General features: G+C 40.7%; 1 protein-coding gene across 2 annotated transcripts; it reads right to left on the reverse strand.

Moving 5' to 3' along the window:
• Window positions 1–981: 981 nt before the first annotated feature.
• zic4 (zic family member 4) lies at window positions 982–12,913 on the reverse strand. Of its 2 annotated transcripts, XM_064949676.1 has the most exons (3): window positions 11,985–12,913; window positions 11,256–11,876; window positions 982–2,667 (listed from the first exon to the last, which is right to left on the reverse strand). In XM_064949676.1, the coding sequence occupies exons 1-3, from the start codon at window positions 12,412–12,414 to the stop codon at window positions 2,231–2,233; spliced, it is 1,488 nt and encodes a 495-aa protein (XP_064805748.1). In that variant the 5' UTR covers window positions 12,415–12,913; the 3' UTR covers window positions 982–2,230. The 2 variants fall into 2 exon arrangements, with proteins under 2 accessions (XP_064805748.1, XP_064805747.1); XM_064949675.1 differs by having other exon boundaries at window positions 11,256–12,912.
• Between the last annotated feature and the right edge of the window lie 2,968 nt (window positions 12,914–15,881).

Here is a 15,881-nt window from a genome sequence, read left to right on the forward strand (position 1 = left end):
GCAGCCGGTTCTGCAGACTCTCTGCCTCTTTACGACAAAATATGCCTCAGATCCTCGTAAAATAATTGATGTGCATGTCTTAATTAGTGCATAACAGTGCTTGGTGTATGTTTGAAATTATGGAATAAATGCAGACAAATTGTTATTGTATATGTTTTTAATAAGAGGAATGTTCATGTTATTAGAAGCATAATGCTATTACATGTTAGCTAGTCTAAACGCCCGTGTGCACTACAATTAGCTCAGTCACATAGGAAACTTCACTTATTTGGAGATCTCTAAAAACCACTGTTTACGTGGTCGTGCCCATTCCCCTCAACACCAAACACCAAACAAGCTTATACGCTGCTCTTCTTAAAGAAAGCAGAACCCAGTGAACGCAGTCTTCAGTTCACAGAACCCACAGTAAGTTCACAGGACGCATCCAAGCAGCTTTGCAATGCAAGTCCATTATTCTGAGAATACGTGCGTAATTCTATCGGCTTCTCTTTTGATAGTTGTAAAAATATAGCAAAAGAACATTTTCTCTTTATATTGAATAGAAAGACCATAGATGACCGTTTCCTACCCCATGGGCAGCAAATATTACATTCTTTTGAAGAGGCGCTGAAGTCCTCGGACATGGCCCCATATTATCCGAGTTTGACTCGGCTATTGCTATAGAAATCTTAATTCACCGTGAGGACTCACCGTCATGAAGAAATGGCTCTTTGTGTTAAAAGATCTTTGAAGTCTGGATGAGAATATACGAGCCTTTCATCAAACCCTGCCCGCATCTCCCCTGCAGAAAACCACACTTTATCTAAGAGAAAAATAGATCCCACACAAATAAGACATGGACATGACCAGTGAATAATGTTTTCACAAAATAAAATCTGGATTTTCTTTTAAATAATTGCTTTGTGATTTTCCAGTGTTCAGGGATGATGTAAGTTTAGAGTAAACCAATGCTAAATACAACCCCGAGGACAATGGCTTATTTTCAAAGTGTCTTTATGGTTTTTACGGCTGCACGTTGGCAAGAGCCTAAAGCAGTAGAACATTGCAGCAAAAAATCAAACATTAACATTGTTCAAACGAAACAAAAATCTAAAAGTGTCTGTTGTCTAATATGGGTCCAACATGTTTTCAACCCTTACGCCGGGTTCTGTTACAGATGGTACCTGGGATTAAATAAACCACAGAATGGCAGAAAGGCTCGCTGTTGAATATAGTGATAGAAACGTGTTTGGTCTCACGGCTCCATTAAAAAAGACTGGCGTTATTCGTCTCTGCTGTCTTGTTATACGTGAGTGCAGCATGTGAGATTCCAGGCGTTTTAGAGCGCCTTGTCATGTATTGTTTAACAGTACCCTGATAGTATATACATTCGAATAAATTCGTTGTTTTACGTCTCTATCAATATTAAAAAGTCAAGGCCCAGAACAGGAAAATTACATTTTTTATCATACACGATTTATTCAAAATACTGACAAATTACAAGGCAGTTTGGTACACGTTTCGAGTGTATGTTCTCGATAGGATCACATTTCGAGTGTATGTTCTCGATAGGATTTTAATTTACATTTTAATAAAAATGCATTACTAACAAATTTTGACAAGAGTTACAAAATCACAAAATGCCCACGTTGACAAAACATTTATGAATTGAATGTAATAATATCAAATAGACGATATGAAAACGAGTCAATCAATAGAGTAGACCATCACAAATGGAGACAAATTGTCTTGCGTGAAACTCCAAACGTTTCAATTATTTACTTTATACAAATAAGTGTAGCAAACAATAAAAAAAATTGCTGAAATACCAAAGCTTACAAAATGACTGTTACCACCTACACATCGAAACGTATCAATTTACAAATGTACATTTTTTTTAATATATTGAAACACTTTGGTTCGATAATACAAAAATGCTCATGTCAGATTCAAAAAATAAATTAAAAAGATATTGATGTCAAACCTCGATTTACAAATTAATACAGCAAAATACATGCGTACAATAACCGAGTACGAGAATAATACATGTTTTTCCAACCACATTGGGATAGAAGAGAGCTATCACAAGATACATTTGGCAGTGTCTAATTTGTACGATATGCCAGACAGTACATTGAATGATTTGGGCCTTAGAAAACAGACCTTTTCGATGTGTTAATTTTGTAAGTCCGCGGGTATATTGGAAAATATCTTCAATAACTTTTAGAATTATTTTCTGGGTCAGTTTTGGTTAGAAAGCGTCCCTTGGCTCCGGGTGTCTGTAGTGCGTCTCATCCCCGGGATCAGGGCTGGAGGAGCCGCTGGGAGGTGTCTGAGTTCCGCTCGCACCAGAACTATGACAGACGTACCACTCACTTAAATTGGCGGGTTGGGACGAGGGTGCTGGTTCTGAGAGCGACGAGGCCCCTGGCTCTCGGCCTAAGTCCGATGATGGGGACACTAATGACGGAGTTGAAGACTCGTAGCCAGAACTTGGTGGTGGAGACTTGCAGTGCACTTTCATGTGTTTTCTGAGAGAGCTGGGGTGTGTGTAGGATTTGTCACAGCCTCTCACTTTGCAGTTGTACGGCTTATCGCTGGTGTGCACGTGGGAGTGCTTCTTCCGGTCACTGCTGTTGGCGAAACGTCGGTCGCAGCCGTCAAACTCACATTTGAAGGGTTTCTCACCTGAAATAAGTGAACAAAAGTTAGGCTTCAGCTAACCTAAAAGCATAAATCAAAACAGCTGCTTTATTTTGGGGTTGGTGATGCATGGCCACATGTGACATGAGTTATGTCAAATAAAACCATATTGGCCTTTAGTGTATTGCCTATTGTACTTGCCCCAATGAAGAGCTGAGTTCATTCAGGACAGCCCAATGAGAGCTGAGTTCCTTCAGGACAGCCCAATGAGAGCTGAGTTCCTTTAGGACAGCCCAATGAACCAGCTGAGTTCCTTTAGGACAGCCCAATGAAGAGCTGAGTTCCTTCAGGACAGCCCAATGAAGAGCTGAGTTCCTTCAGGACAGCCCAATGAAGAGCTGAGTTCCTTCAGGACAGCCCAATGAGAGCTGAGTTCCTTTAGGACAGCCCAATGAACCAGCTGAGTTCATTTAGGACAGCCCAATGAAGAGCTGAGTTCCTGTAGGACAGCCCAATGAAGAGCTGAGTTCCTTCAGGACAGCCCAATGAGAGCTGAGTTCCTTTAGGACAGCCCAATGAACCAGCTGAGTTCATTTAGGACAGCCCAATGAAGAGCTGAGTTCCTGTAGGACAGCCCAATGAAGAGCTGAGTTCATTTAGTACAGCCCAATGAAGAGCTGAGTTCCTGTAGGACAGCCCAATGAACCAGCTGAGTTCATTTAGGACAGCCCAATGAACCAGCTGAGTTCATTTATGACAGCCCAATGAAGAGCTGAGTTCCTTTAAGACAGCCCAATGAAACAGCTGGGTTCATTTAGGACAGCCCAATGAAGAGCTGAGTTCCTTTAGGACAGCCCAATGAACCAGCTGAGTTAATTTAGGACAGCCCAATGAACCAGCTGAGTTCCTTTAGGACAGCCCAATGAACCAGCTGAGTTCATTTAGGACAGCCCAGTGAAGAGCTGAGTTCCTTTAGGACAGCCCAATGAACCAGCTGAGATCCTTTAGGACAGCCCAATGAACCAGCTGAGATCCTTTAGGACAGCCCAATGAACCAGCTGAGATCCTTTAGGACAGCCCAATGAACCAGCTGAGTTCCTTTAGGACAGCATACAGTTAGTTCCATTGAAACATGTTTTTATTGATGATCATCTACAGGATTTGAATTGGTTGCATTTGGAACTTCTATTTCCCTATTAAACAAACTCTGTTAAAGCTAAACAAGTAGTTATGGCCCAAATTGAAATGTAGCCTACTATTTAAACATTGGCCATTTCAACCATGCACCTAAGGGAGGAAATTAATGTAAATAAAACAACATTTGTCTTGATTATCCTGTAATATCTAGCCCTTAGGACATGTAGCCTATGCAGCATGATCTGGTAAAAACATAACGGTTGAACTAATTACTTTGAAATCCTACTATGCTGATTCCTCTAATGCAAGGCCATGTAGTCAGGCAGCTATAGGCATAGCAAGAGAGAATATATAATTACTCCATTCTAATGACACGGGCACGTTGAATATCAATTTGACCTTCAGCTGTTGTACTGAGAGGCAATCAGGGATATTAGTGTAGTACACGAACACGTCTCGGGAACACACCCCAGGGGAAGCCCAGTCATAACCACAGACCCGGGTAGGTTTTAAACATGATACTCTGGACCAGGGGCCTTGGGAGTCAACACATGCGCAAATCATTTAACAGATTTCTACTTAAGTAATGTGAGCAAATGATATGAATAATACATGCGGAGGCATGAATGGATTCAGCATAAAGTAGTCAGAGTCATATTAGACGCTGTTCTGACGCATCGTTTTCAAAGGCCTTCATTAAGGAAGGCTTCTTACTTAGGTGGAAACGTCAGTATTGAAAAGGGAAAATGTAGCACATTGAAATCAGAACAGTAAACTCCATTACACATATCAAGCAGGTAGAGGATTAGACGGGCTGGAGAGGCAGGTCAGTGCTCCAGCTAAACCCTACCAAGCAGGTAGGGGAAAGACAGGCTAGAGAAGCAGGTCAGTGCTCCAGCTAAACCCTACCAAGCAGGTAGGGGATTAGACAGGCTGGAGAAGCAGGTCGGTGCCCCAGCTAAACCCTACCAAGCAGGTAGGGGAAAGACAGGCTGGAGAAGCAGGTCAGTGCTCCAGCTAAACCCTACCAAGCAGGTAGGGGAATGACAGGCTAGAGAAGCAGGTCAGTGCTCCAGCTAAACCCTACCAAGCAGGTAGGGGATTAGACAGGCTGGAGAAGCAGGTCAGTGCTCCAGCTAAACCCTACCCGTTACACTGTTACAGCCCCCCTTATAGCCAATTCCTATTCCTACTACTACTAATATGAAAATTACTTCTAGAACTAAAACTGCTGCTACTACTACTACTACCATTATTACCACTACTACTACTTGAACTACTACTACTAGAACTACAACAACTACTACTAGAACTGATACTACCACTACAACTACTACTACTGACTTTTGCTACTACTACCACCACCAATACCATCACAACTGCTACTACTACTACTACTACTAGTACAGCTACTACTACTACTACTACTATTACCGCTAGTACTAATGCTAATACTTCTGCTACTACTACTACTACTGCTACTCCTCCTGCTCTTCTACTACTGCTAGTGGTATAACTACTACTAGAACTACTACTACTATTACTGCTACTGCTACTACTGCTACTACTACTGCTGCTACTACTACTACTGCTAGTAATATTACAACTACAACTGCTGCTAGTACTACTACTACTACTACCACCCCTACTACAACGAAATTCTACCACCACCACTACTACTACAACCACTACTACTACCACCACCACCACCACAACTACTAACACCACCACTACTACTACTACTACTATGACCTCCACAACTACTACTAATACTACTACTACTACCACCACAAATTACCACCACTACTACTACCACTACTGCTACCATCACCAATTACCACCACTACTACTACCATCACCACCACCAAAACCACCACCACCACCACCACTACTACTACTACGACTACAAATGCTGCTACTACTAACATTTCTACTACCACTACCACTAATACTACTACAACTAATGCTAGTACACTACTACTGAAACAACCACCACCACCACTACTACCACAACTAATGCTAGTACTACAACTACTACTACCACTACAACTACTACAACTACTACTATTACTGCCACTACTGCTACTACTACTGCTGCTACTACTACTACTGCTAGTAATATTACAACTACAACTACTGCTTGTACTACTACTACTACTACTACTACTACTACTACTACTACTACCACCCCTACTACTACCACGACCATTACTACTACCACCACCACCACCACCACCCCTACTACTACAACCACTACTACTACCACCACCACAACTACTACCACCACTACTACTACTACCACCACCACCACCACCACTACTACCACCACCACTACTACTACTACTACTATGACCTCCACAACTACTACTAATACTACTGCTACTACCACCACCAATTACCACCACTACTACTACCATCACCACCAGGAAAACCACCACCACCACCAGCACTACTACTACTACGACTACTAATGCTGCTACTACTACTAAAATTTCTACAACCACCACCACCACTACTACCACAACTAATGCTAGTACTACAACTATTACTACCACCACCAACTACCACCACTACTTCTACCACTACAACTACCACTACTACCACCACTACTTCTACTACTACCACCACAACTACTATTACTAACACCACCACTACTACCTCTCCTGCTACTACTTCTACTACCACTAAAAAACTACTACTACAACTACTTCTACTACTATCATTACCCCTACAACTCCTACTACTCCTACTATTACCACCACCACCACCACCACTACTAATAATAATACCACTACTACGACCTCCACAACAACTACTACTACTACTACTACTACCACCACCACCAATTTCCACCACTACTACTACATCTACTACTACCACCACTACTACCACCATCACCACCACCAAAACCAACACCACCACCACCACTACTACTACTATGACTACTAATGCTGCTACTACTACTAAAACGTCTACTACCATTACCACTAATACTACTACAACTAATGCTAGTACTACAACAGCTACTACCACCATTACTACTACTACTACTACCACCACAACTACTACTACTAACACCACCACTACTGTACTGCTACTACTTCTACTACTACTAAAACTACAACTTCTTCAACTACTATCATTACCCCTACTACTACTTCTACTACTACTAAAACTACAACTTATTTTACTACTATCATTACCCCTACTACGACTACTACTATCACCACCACTACTAAAACTATTACTACTACTACTAATATGAAAATTACTTCTAGAACTAAAACTGCTGCTACTACTACTACTACCATTATGACCACTACTACTACTATAACTACTACTACAACTACTACTACTAGAACTGATACTACTATTACAACTACTACTACTGCTACTACTAGTACTACTACTAGAACTGATACTACTACTACAACTACAAAGACTACTACTACTACTTCTACGACTTCTACTACTAGAACTGATACTACTACTACAACTACTAAGACTACTACTACTACTACCACCACCAATACCACCACGACTGCTACTACTACTACTACTAGTACTTATGCAGCTACTACTGCTACTACCACTACTACTATTACCGCTAGTACTAATGCTAATACTTCTGCTACTACTACTACTACTACTGCTAGTACTACTGCACTTCTAATACTGCTAGTGCTATAACTACTACTACTGCTAGTACTACTACTACTACTATTACTGCTAGAACTAATGCTAATACTGCTGCTACTACTACTACTATTGCTGCTGCTACTACTACTGCTAGTAATATTACTACTACAACAACTACTACAACTACTGCTAGTACTTACGCTAATACTACTACTACTACTACTAATGCTGCTACTACTAATGCTGCTACGACTACTACTACACCTACTACTAATGCCGCTACTACTACTACTACTAATGCTGCTACTACTACTACTATTGCTGCTGCTACTACTACTGCTAGTAATATTACTACTACAACAACTACTACAACTACTGCTTGTACTAATGCTAATACCAATACAACAACAACTACTACTACTACTACTAATGCTACTACTACTACTAATGCTGCTACTACTACTACTACTACTACTACTAATGCTGCTACTACTAATGCTGCTACTACTACTACTATTACTACTACTACTACTACTTTTACTGCAAGTACTAATGCTAATACCACTACTACTACTACTACTACTAATGCTGGTACAACTATGACTGCTAGTACTATTACTACTACTACTACTACTACTACTACTACTATTACCACCACCACTACTACTACCACTACTACGACCTCCACAACTACTACCACTACTACTACTACCACCACCAATTAGCACCACTACTACTACCACTAATATTACCATCACCACCACCAAAACCACCACCACCACCACTACTACTACCACTACGACTACTAATGCTGCTACTACTACTAAAAATTGTACTACCACTACCACTAATACTACTACAACTAATGCTAGTACTACAACAACTACTACCATCCTCAACTGCCACCACTACTAATACTACTACCACCACAACTACTACTACTAACACCACCACTACTACTTCTCCTGATACTACTTCTACTACTACTAACTCTACTACTAAAACTACAACTTCTTCGACTACTATCAACACCCCTACTACAACTACTATCACCACCCCTACTAAAACTATTACTACTACTACTAATATGAAAATTACTTCTAGAACTAACACTGCTGCTACTACTACTACTACCATTATTACCACTACTACTACCAGAACTGATACTACTACTACTACTACTACTGCTACTACTACTACTACTACTAGAACTGATACTACTACTACAACTACTAAGACTTCTGTTACTACTACCACTACCAATGACACCACAACTGCTACTACTACTATTACCGCTAGTACTAATGCTAATACTTCTGCTACTACTACTACTACTACTACTACTGCTACTTTTACTACCACTACTACTACTACCACTACTGCCACTACTACTACTACTACTGCTACTTTTACTACCACTACTACTACTACCACTACTGCCACTACTACTACTACTACTACTTCAACAACTACTAATACTACCACTGCTACATCTACAGCTACTACTACTAACAGTACTACTACAACAACTACTACTACATCTACTATTACCACTACTACTAACACAACTACTACTGATACTACTACTTCTACCCCTACTGCTAATACTACTACCACCATCACCACCATCACTACTACTACTACTACTGTCACTACTACCACTACTACCACTACTACTACTATTACTACTACTACTACTACTTTTACTAAAACTACTACCACTACTACTACTACCACTACTGCCACTACTACTACTACTACTACTACTACTACTTCAACAACTACTAATTCAACCACTGCTACTTCTACAGCTACTACTACTACCAGTACTACTACAACAATTACTACTACTACTACATCTACTATTACCACTACTACTACTACTACTACTACTACTTTTACTAAAACTACAACCACTACTACTACTACCACTACTGCCACTACTACTACTACTACTACTACTACTACTACTACTACTACTACTACTACTACTACTACTTCAACAACTACTAATTCTACCACTGCTACTTCTACAGCTACTACTACTACCAGTACTACTACAACAATTACTACTACTACTACATCTACTATTACCACTACTACTAACACAACTACTACTGCTACTACTACTTCTACCCCTACTGCTAATACTACTACCACCATCACCACCATCACCACCATCACTACTACTACTACTACTACTACTACTACCACTACTACTACTTCTACTACTACTACTACTACTACTTTTACTGAAACTACTGCTACTACTACTACTACTACTAAAACTACTACTTCTACCCCTACTGCTAATACTACTACCACCATCACCACCATCACTACTACTACTACTACTGTCACTACTACCATTACTACCACTACTACTACTACTACTACTACTTTTACTAAAACTACTACCACTACTACTACTACCACTACTGCCACTACTACTACTACTACTACTACTTCAACAACTACTAATTCAACCACTGCTACTTCTACAGCTACTACTACTACCAGTACTACTACAACAATTACTACTACTACTACATCTATTATTACCACTACTACTAACACAACTACTACTGCTACCCCTACTGCTAATACTACTACCACCATCACCACCATCACCACCATCACTGCTACTACTACTACTACTACTACTACCACTACTACTACTACTACTACCACTAATACTACTACTACTACTACTACTACTACTACTACTACTTTTACTGAAACTACTGCTACTACTACCACTACTGCTACTAAAACTACTACTTCTACCCCTACTGCTAATACTACTACCACCATCACCACCATCACTACTACTACTACTACTACTGCTACCACTACTACTACTACTACTACTACTACCACTACTACTTTTACTGAAACTACTGCTACTACTACCACCACAACTACTGCTTCTAATTCTAGTTGACTATTCCTATTCAATTCCAGGCTCAACAACATATCTCAACAGAGTCTCTTTGACAAAATCAAGGTACAGTATATATTTTTCAAATATATCCACTGGTTGTGCATGTCAGCGATATATATATATATATGGAGCCAGTATATATATATATATATACTGGCTCCAGCAACAGGTCAGAAACAGCTATGTATTTCCACTCCACTACATAGCTACTACCGCTGCTATGTGAGATTTCAGAACAGTAAGCAACACCTTCTCTCTGACGTGTTTGATTCCATGTCCCCACAGCAGGCAAAGCAACAGTCGGACAGAACAGTCCGTGTAGGCCTCAGTCTCTTTTCTGACGGCATGTTTTGGCAGAAACAAGAGAGTGCACACGTCAAACGCCTGAGTGAGAGAACTTTCCTAGCTTTACCCGCCTAGTATCATCTATGCACAACTCTGGACCACTTGAACAACTCACAACAAACACGTCGGAAATTAAATCGACCAACAACCCACTGACTATTGCGTAATATTTACATTACGCTCAATTTTATGCCAACATGTGGGTACCCTAGATATTGTTGATTTGAAATTCCATCATCAAAATATTACCTTTATAAACATAAATATATATAAACATAAATATATATCAGATAAATAATGCTTTAAAGAATCACTTGTTGGAATTTGACCATTATGAAATTACAAATAATATTTGTTTCCCTTTATTTTATGTTGTGGCTAATGTACAGCATAGCTTTAAAATAATATTTCATTTAAATGCAACATCGAATAGAAATGTGAATTTAGGTCTAGTGTGGAATGGTATTCAAGCCATTAATGATTGCAGAAAATTCAAATTGTAACCTCTACAAACATTTGAGGATGCATTATTTACCGGTGCCTCTGAAATGTAAATAAAGCCACTTACCTGTGTGAGTCCTCTTGTGGATCTTCAGGTTCTCCGATCGGGCAAATACTTTTCCACAGCCGGGGAAGGGACATGGAAATGGTTTCTCTCCGGTGTGTACTCTGATATGATTTACAAGTTTGTACTTGGCTTTAAATGGTTTTCCTTCTCTCGGACACTCTTCCCAGAAGCAGATATGGTTTGCCATCTCCGGGCCACCGACGTGATCAACCGTCACATGCGTTACCAGCTCGTGCATCGTGCCGTAAGTTTTGGAGCAGAGTTTTTTCGCCGAGTGTTCAGGTTCGTGCCACTTGCAGATTAGTTCTTGCTTTATCGGCTGCCTCATGTAGCGGAAGAATGCACCGGCTCCGTGGTGGTGGGCGCTGAGGTTCATGTTAAGATGGTTCAGACCGCCGTAGCCATGTAATGTCGAGGCGGAGAACGGATCAGCCCTGGAGCTCGCCACTTGACTCAAGTGATCAGACCTAACGTACATTTCGCTAGGTATTCCTAACCTTATTTGTCCATTCATGGCCTGGCCACCTGGTGCTCCGCTAGAAGACTGCTCATGGTGGAGTCCGGAGAAGAGGGCATGGCTACCAGCATCAGGGTGATGGCCGTAGTGTCCCGGATAGCTACCTGTTGTTGAGACAAACATTCCGTGATGAGAGGTTGAACCGGGGCTCTGGTCGGTCAGTACCGGCATGGCTTGAGCTGTCAGATCCCTCCGAATGAGGAAATCCCTACCTGTGGCTGCGGATAACGCCTGGGCCGTGTGGGACATGGAATAGGGGACTGGAGCCGCCTGCACCGGGCCAAAAGCTCCCGTTTGACTGGAGACCACTTCACTGTGGCCTGCCATATGATGATTGTGGTGGTGATGGTGGTGTGGGTAATGATGGGCTGGGCTGATTTTGAGGGCCGCGGAGTGCCCCATGTGTTCTGGCCCGAATGGACTCGGCCCCAGGCGGGGTTCCGCAGTAATCTCCCCAGGGTGCGAGTGAGCCATTGAGTGTGGATGGCTGCTGAACCCCGGGAAGCCTGTCACGCTCTGAGGGGTATGGTGGTGATGATGGTGATGGTGGTACGCCCCTGCCAAGTCAACTAATCTCAGCGCCGTGTTCCGTTTGGAAATCGTAGGGTACATCACATGGTTTCCCAAAACATCCATGCTCATTACTCCTAATTCTAGAATAACTTGACAGCATGCAAAATAATAATGATGATGACAAATATATTTTAATCGTAATGAAAAATACAGAAAAAAACTAAAATATAGAAGAAAAAAAACTAAAATATAGAAAAAAACTAAAATATAGAAGGAAAAAAACTGTTCTAAGTTCTAAAGTGGCTGCATGGAATCGCATTCGGTTGGCCGGCAGCAGCAGGACGCTTTGATAGTGAATAGAGATTCATGGTAGGCGCTGCAGCCCGTGGAGCTAAACAATCACCCCGCCTTCTAATTGGTCAGAGCCCCGTGATTGACGTCACTTGTGACAGTTTCCAATGTGAAGAAAATTGTTTTAGTGACAGCAAGCAGCCAGAGCGCCTGCGCCGAGCCTCAGGCAACACTTGGAAGAGAAAGATGTATTTGTATTGCAAAGGTTATTGTACTTTAAACTTCAAAAGTTAAACCGTTAGGTATAGCTGTCATATCTTCTACTGACTGACTAAGAGTTATGGAATCGCAATGTACCCAGGTTTTGCTATAAGCAAACAACACCTACAATAGTCGTAGGCCTGAAGACAAAGTAGCCCCACTAAAAAAAATTGTAGGCTACAGATAACAATAACTAGACAAACACAGCTTCACAACTTACGAAAATACAATGTCATTGAAATTCATAAAATTTAGCCGTGAAGTACAGTTAGAAAATGTGGTAGTAGCGAAAATATTTTCAAACGTAGACTAGTCCCTTTCTCTAAAGCAATTATCCGAGTTGGGACGTTTTTACGCATCACTCAAAGGCCAAAAAGATACGATAATATAAAGAAACATATTTTATACGTCCTCCGCACCGCAACAACTCTCCTTGCTCGCTGCGCTTCCTCCTCTTCGTCGCGGGATCGGTTTCTGTGTATTAGTGAATAGGGGCGACGCCGTCCATTGTCCCGTGGAAAAGTAATGGAACCGACCTGTTGTTATGATACGGGCTAATTTCGCAACAGAGCCATGTCGGATTGAGACCCTGAACGGGAGCGGATCAGGGAACGGGAGGTGGCGCCTGATGAACAGCGCAGAACAAGGCAAGAGTGGTAGATATTTAAACCCAAAATAAGACTTGCTAAAATATGAGTTATACTTGGCAATGATACTCCGAGAGAGGGCCGTCCACTGGTGAAGGAAACGGCTGTCGAAAACATAAAAGTTCATCTTCTTGAGTATTCACTGCTATCAAATCAACAACCCAGTGACCACACTACTTTTAGACTATACCTTAAATAATAAAACGTATTTAGAATGTTTTTAATTATTATGTTAGAAGATGGGAGTTAATCACGTTTTTCCTCTCCACTCGTAAGACTTTTTTTTAACCAATGCGTGAAGGTCCATGATGTTACATCCCATTTTTAGGAGGAAGGCTGTAAGTTTGCTCGGCGGGCAAAAAAAACAACTATAACGTGTGTGTTGAAGAATGTATGTCTGAAAACATACTAAATATGTATGCAACATATTATTTACTTTAAAGGGGAAATTATTGGTAGTAAGCATTGGGGTATTAAGCATGTCGACATATGCGTAAAAGTTTCTTAATTTATGCATAATAGTTGATTTTGCGTAAAAGTTGGTGATTATCTATGAGCACAATAGGAAAAAAAGCTAAACATATATATTTAAAAACTAACAACGTCCGCTGGTCGCCGGGTCGTCTGTGCTATTTGCTATGCTGTCGTGTTTTGTGCATGTCATTAAGCCTACACTAGACCTAAACATTCAAATACATAATTAAAGGAACTGAGCTGCGATGTGATATCATTAACATTTCCACCAACGCTATTTCACTGCTTCTATGTTATTAATTTATGTTAGTCACCATTATCAAATATATTTGTCATGGGTCCTCGCCACTAAAGCGTTGCATATTTTTTTCCCCCTTCCAACTTCAACATTTTGTAAATCCATGCATGCACAAATTAATGCATATTAATCCACAGTTACTTAAATACTATTATTTTAATATAAATTGCATGTGCCCTTTATCTTAATCAAATCAGTCGGAGACAAATAGGAATTGTTCTGTGAATTGACCCCCAAAAAGGGTCAAACCGTTACCATTAGATTCATGTCAAATATCCCATGTATATCTGTTTAGCTATTAGTCGGATTATACAGTGTCCATAGCAGTCAATCATTGGGTTGTTGTCTCAGAGAGCGATGGGTATTTCAGAGGCAGTAAAGCCTTAATTTCTTTTGACAGCGTGTCACGCAAATATTTGACTACTCTGTGACCATCGCCTCAATAGGTATTTATTTCAGAGACCCAGATTGGGTTATCTCCATCCATGCACAAGGCGCTAGTGAACAAAAAAAAAAACGGTTCATTCTCATTGTTGAATTAATTCGTGTATCAGTAAAAAAACAACAACATAATATTGCGTTAGTATCTCAATAAAGTGGTCATTACAAGTACAGCTACAGTGTATAAGAGTAACTTTTTGGCTCGATTTCGTTTTTAGACTATTCTGTCTCAAAACATGCAGGCAAGAAGTGCATCGGCAACTTTTGTACTAGCTTACCGAACACTGCACACTGCTCAAAATGCTAGACACCCCCATCCAACTACCCATGTGAGGACCACTCCTCACTTCTTCCTGCGTGTGTATCAGCTACCTGAACCAAAGCAAATGCATGTGACTTGAGAATCATAATCACTATTGACAACGCCACGTCAAGCACGTCATAAATAAGTAAACACGACGTGACCATGGATGGCTATGATTAAGAAATGGCCTCTGCTTCAGACATAGGAAATGTGCACCTTCCCTATGCACGCCATTTCTCAGCACCTCTCAGTAGTTGGTATTCAGACTTACCTTATGCAGGTGGGTAACGGGCTTTGCAGGCGTGGTTCCCTTGCGGGCACTGAATACATTTAATTCAACACGCTGAAACCCCTCCCACTTGCTGGCCAACATATTTTCTCGTGGAGTTTTCATTCAATAGGAGTTTCAAGACATTTATGTTAAGCCATCCCTTTAAATGTGGTGTTTCTTCACGATAGAACGGTTCAGAATATTAAGGATCCTTTTCAGCACCAATTGTTAGACTTAAAAATAATTATTAAATATTATTTAGGTAGGGTTAGGAAAGTATTTATTAATAATACATTAAAACACTGTTTTGGAGAGTCTTTATGCAGGATATATGTTGGTGAATAAAAAAAAACAATGGTTTGATTAATCCTGAAGCTGCCAAATTCAAATGTTCAATCCATGAAATATTATTGTAAGGTGGAAAAAGTGTACAATAGGGTTTGATCAATAGTCCTTTAAATGTACCCTAATAATCCTACCTAATCATGGAGCTGTGGCGACAACTTTCCAGTCGTCGTGAACCGTGCGCCAGGCTCCAGGTTTAAACTGCTACGTGTGGTCTGAAGTTAAATGATTATTCAAATGCAGCAGGCTTCATATCATAAATGA

The sequence above is a fragment of the Oncorhynchus masou genome, chromosome 30 (assembly GCF_036934945.1).
Source record: "Oncorhynchus masou masou isolate Uvic2021 chromosome 30, UVic_Omas_1.1, whole genome shotgun sequence".
In the NCBI taxonomy this organism is placed as follows: domain Eukaryota; kingdom Metazoa; phylum Chordata; class Actinopteri; order Salmoniformes; family Salmonidae; genus Oncorhynchus; species Oncorhynchus masou.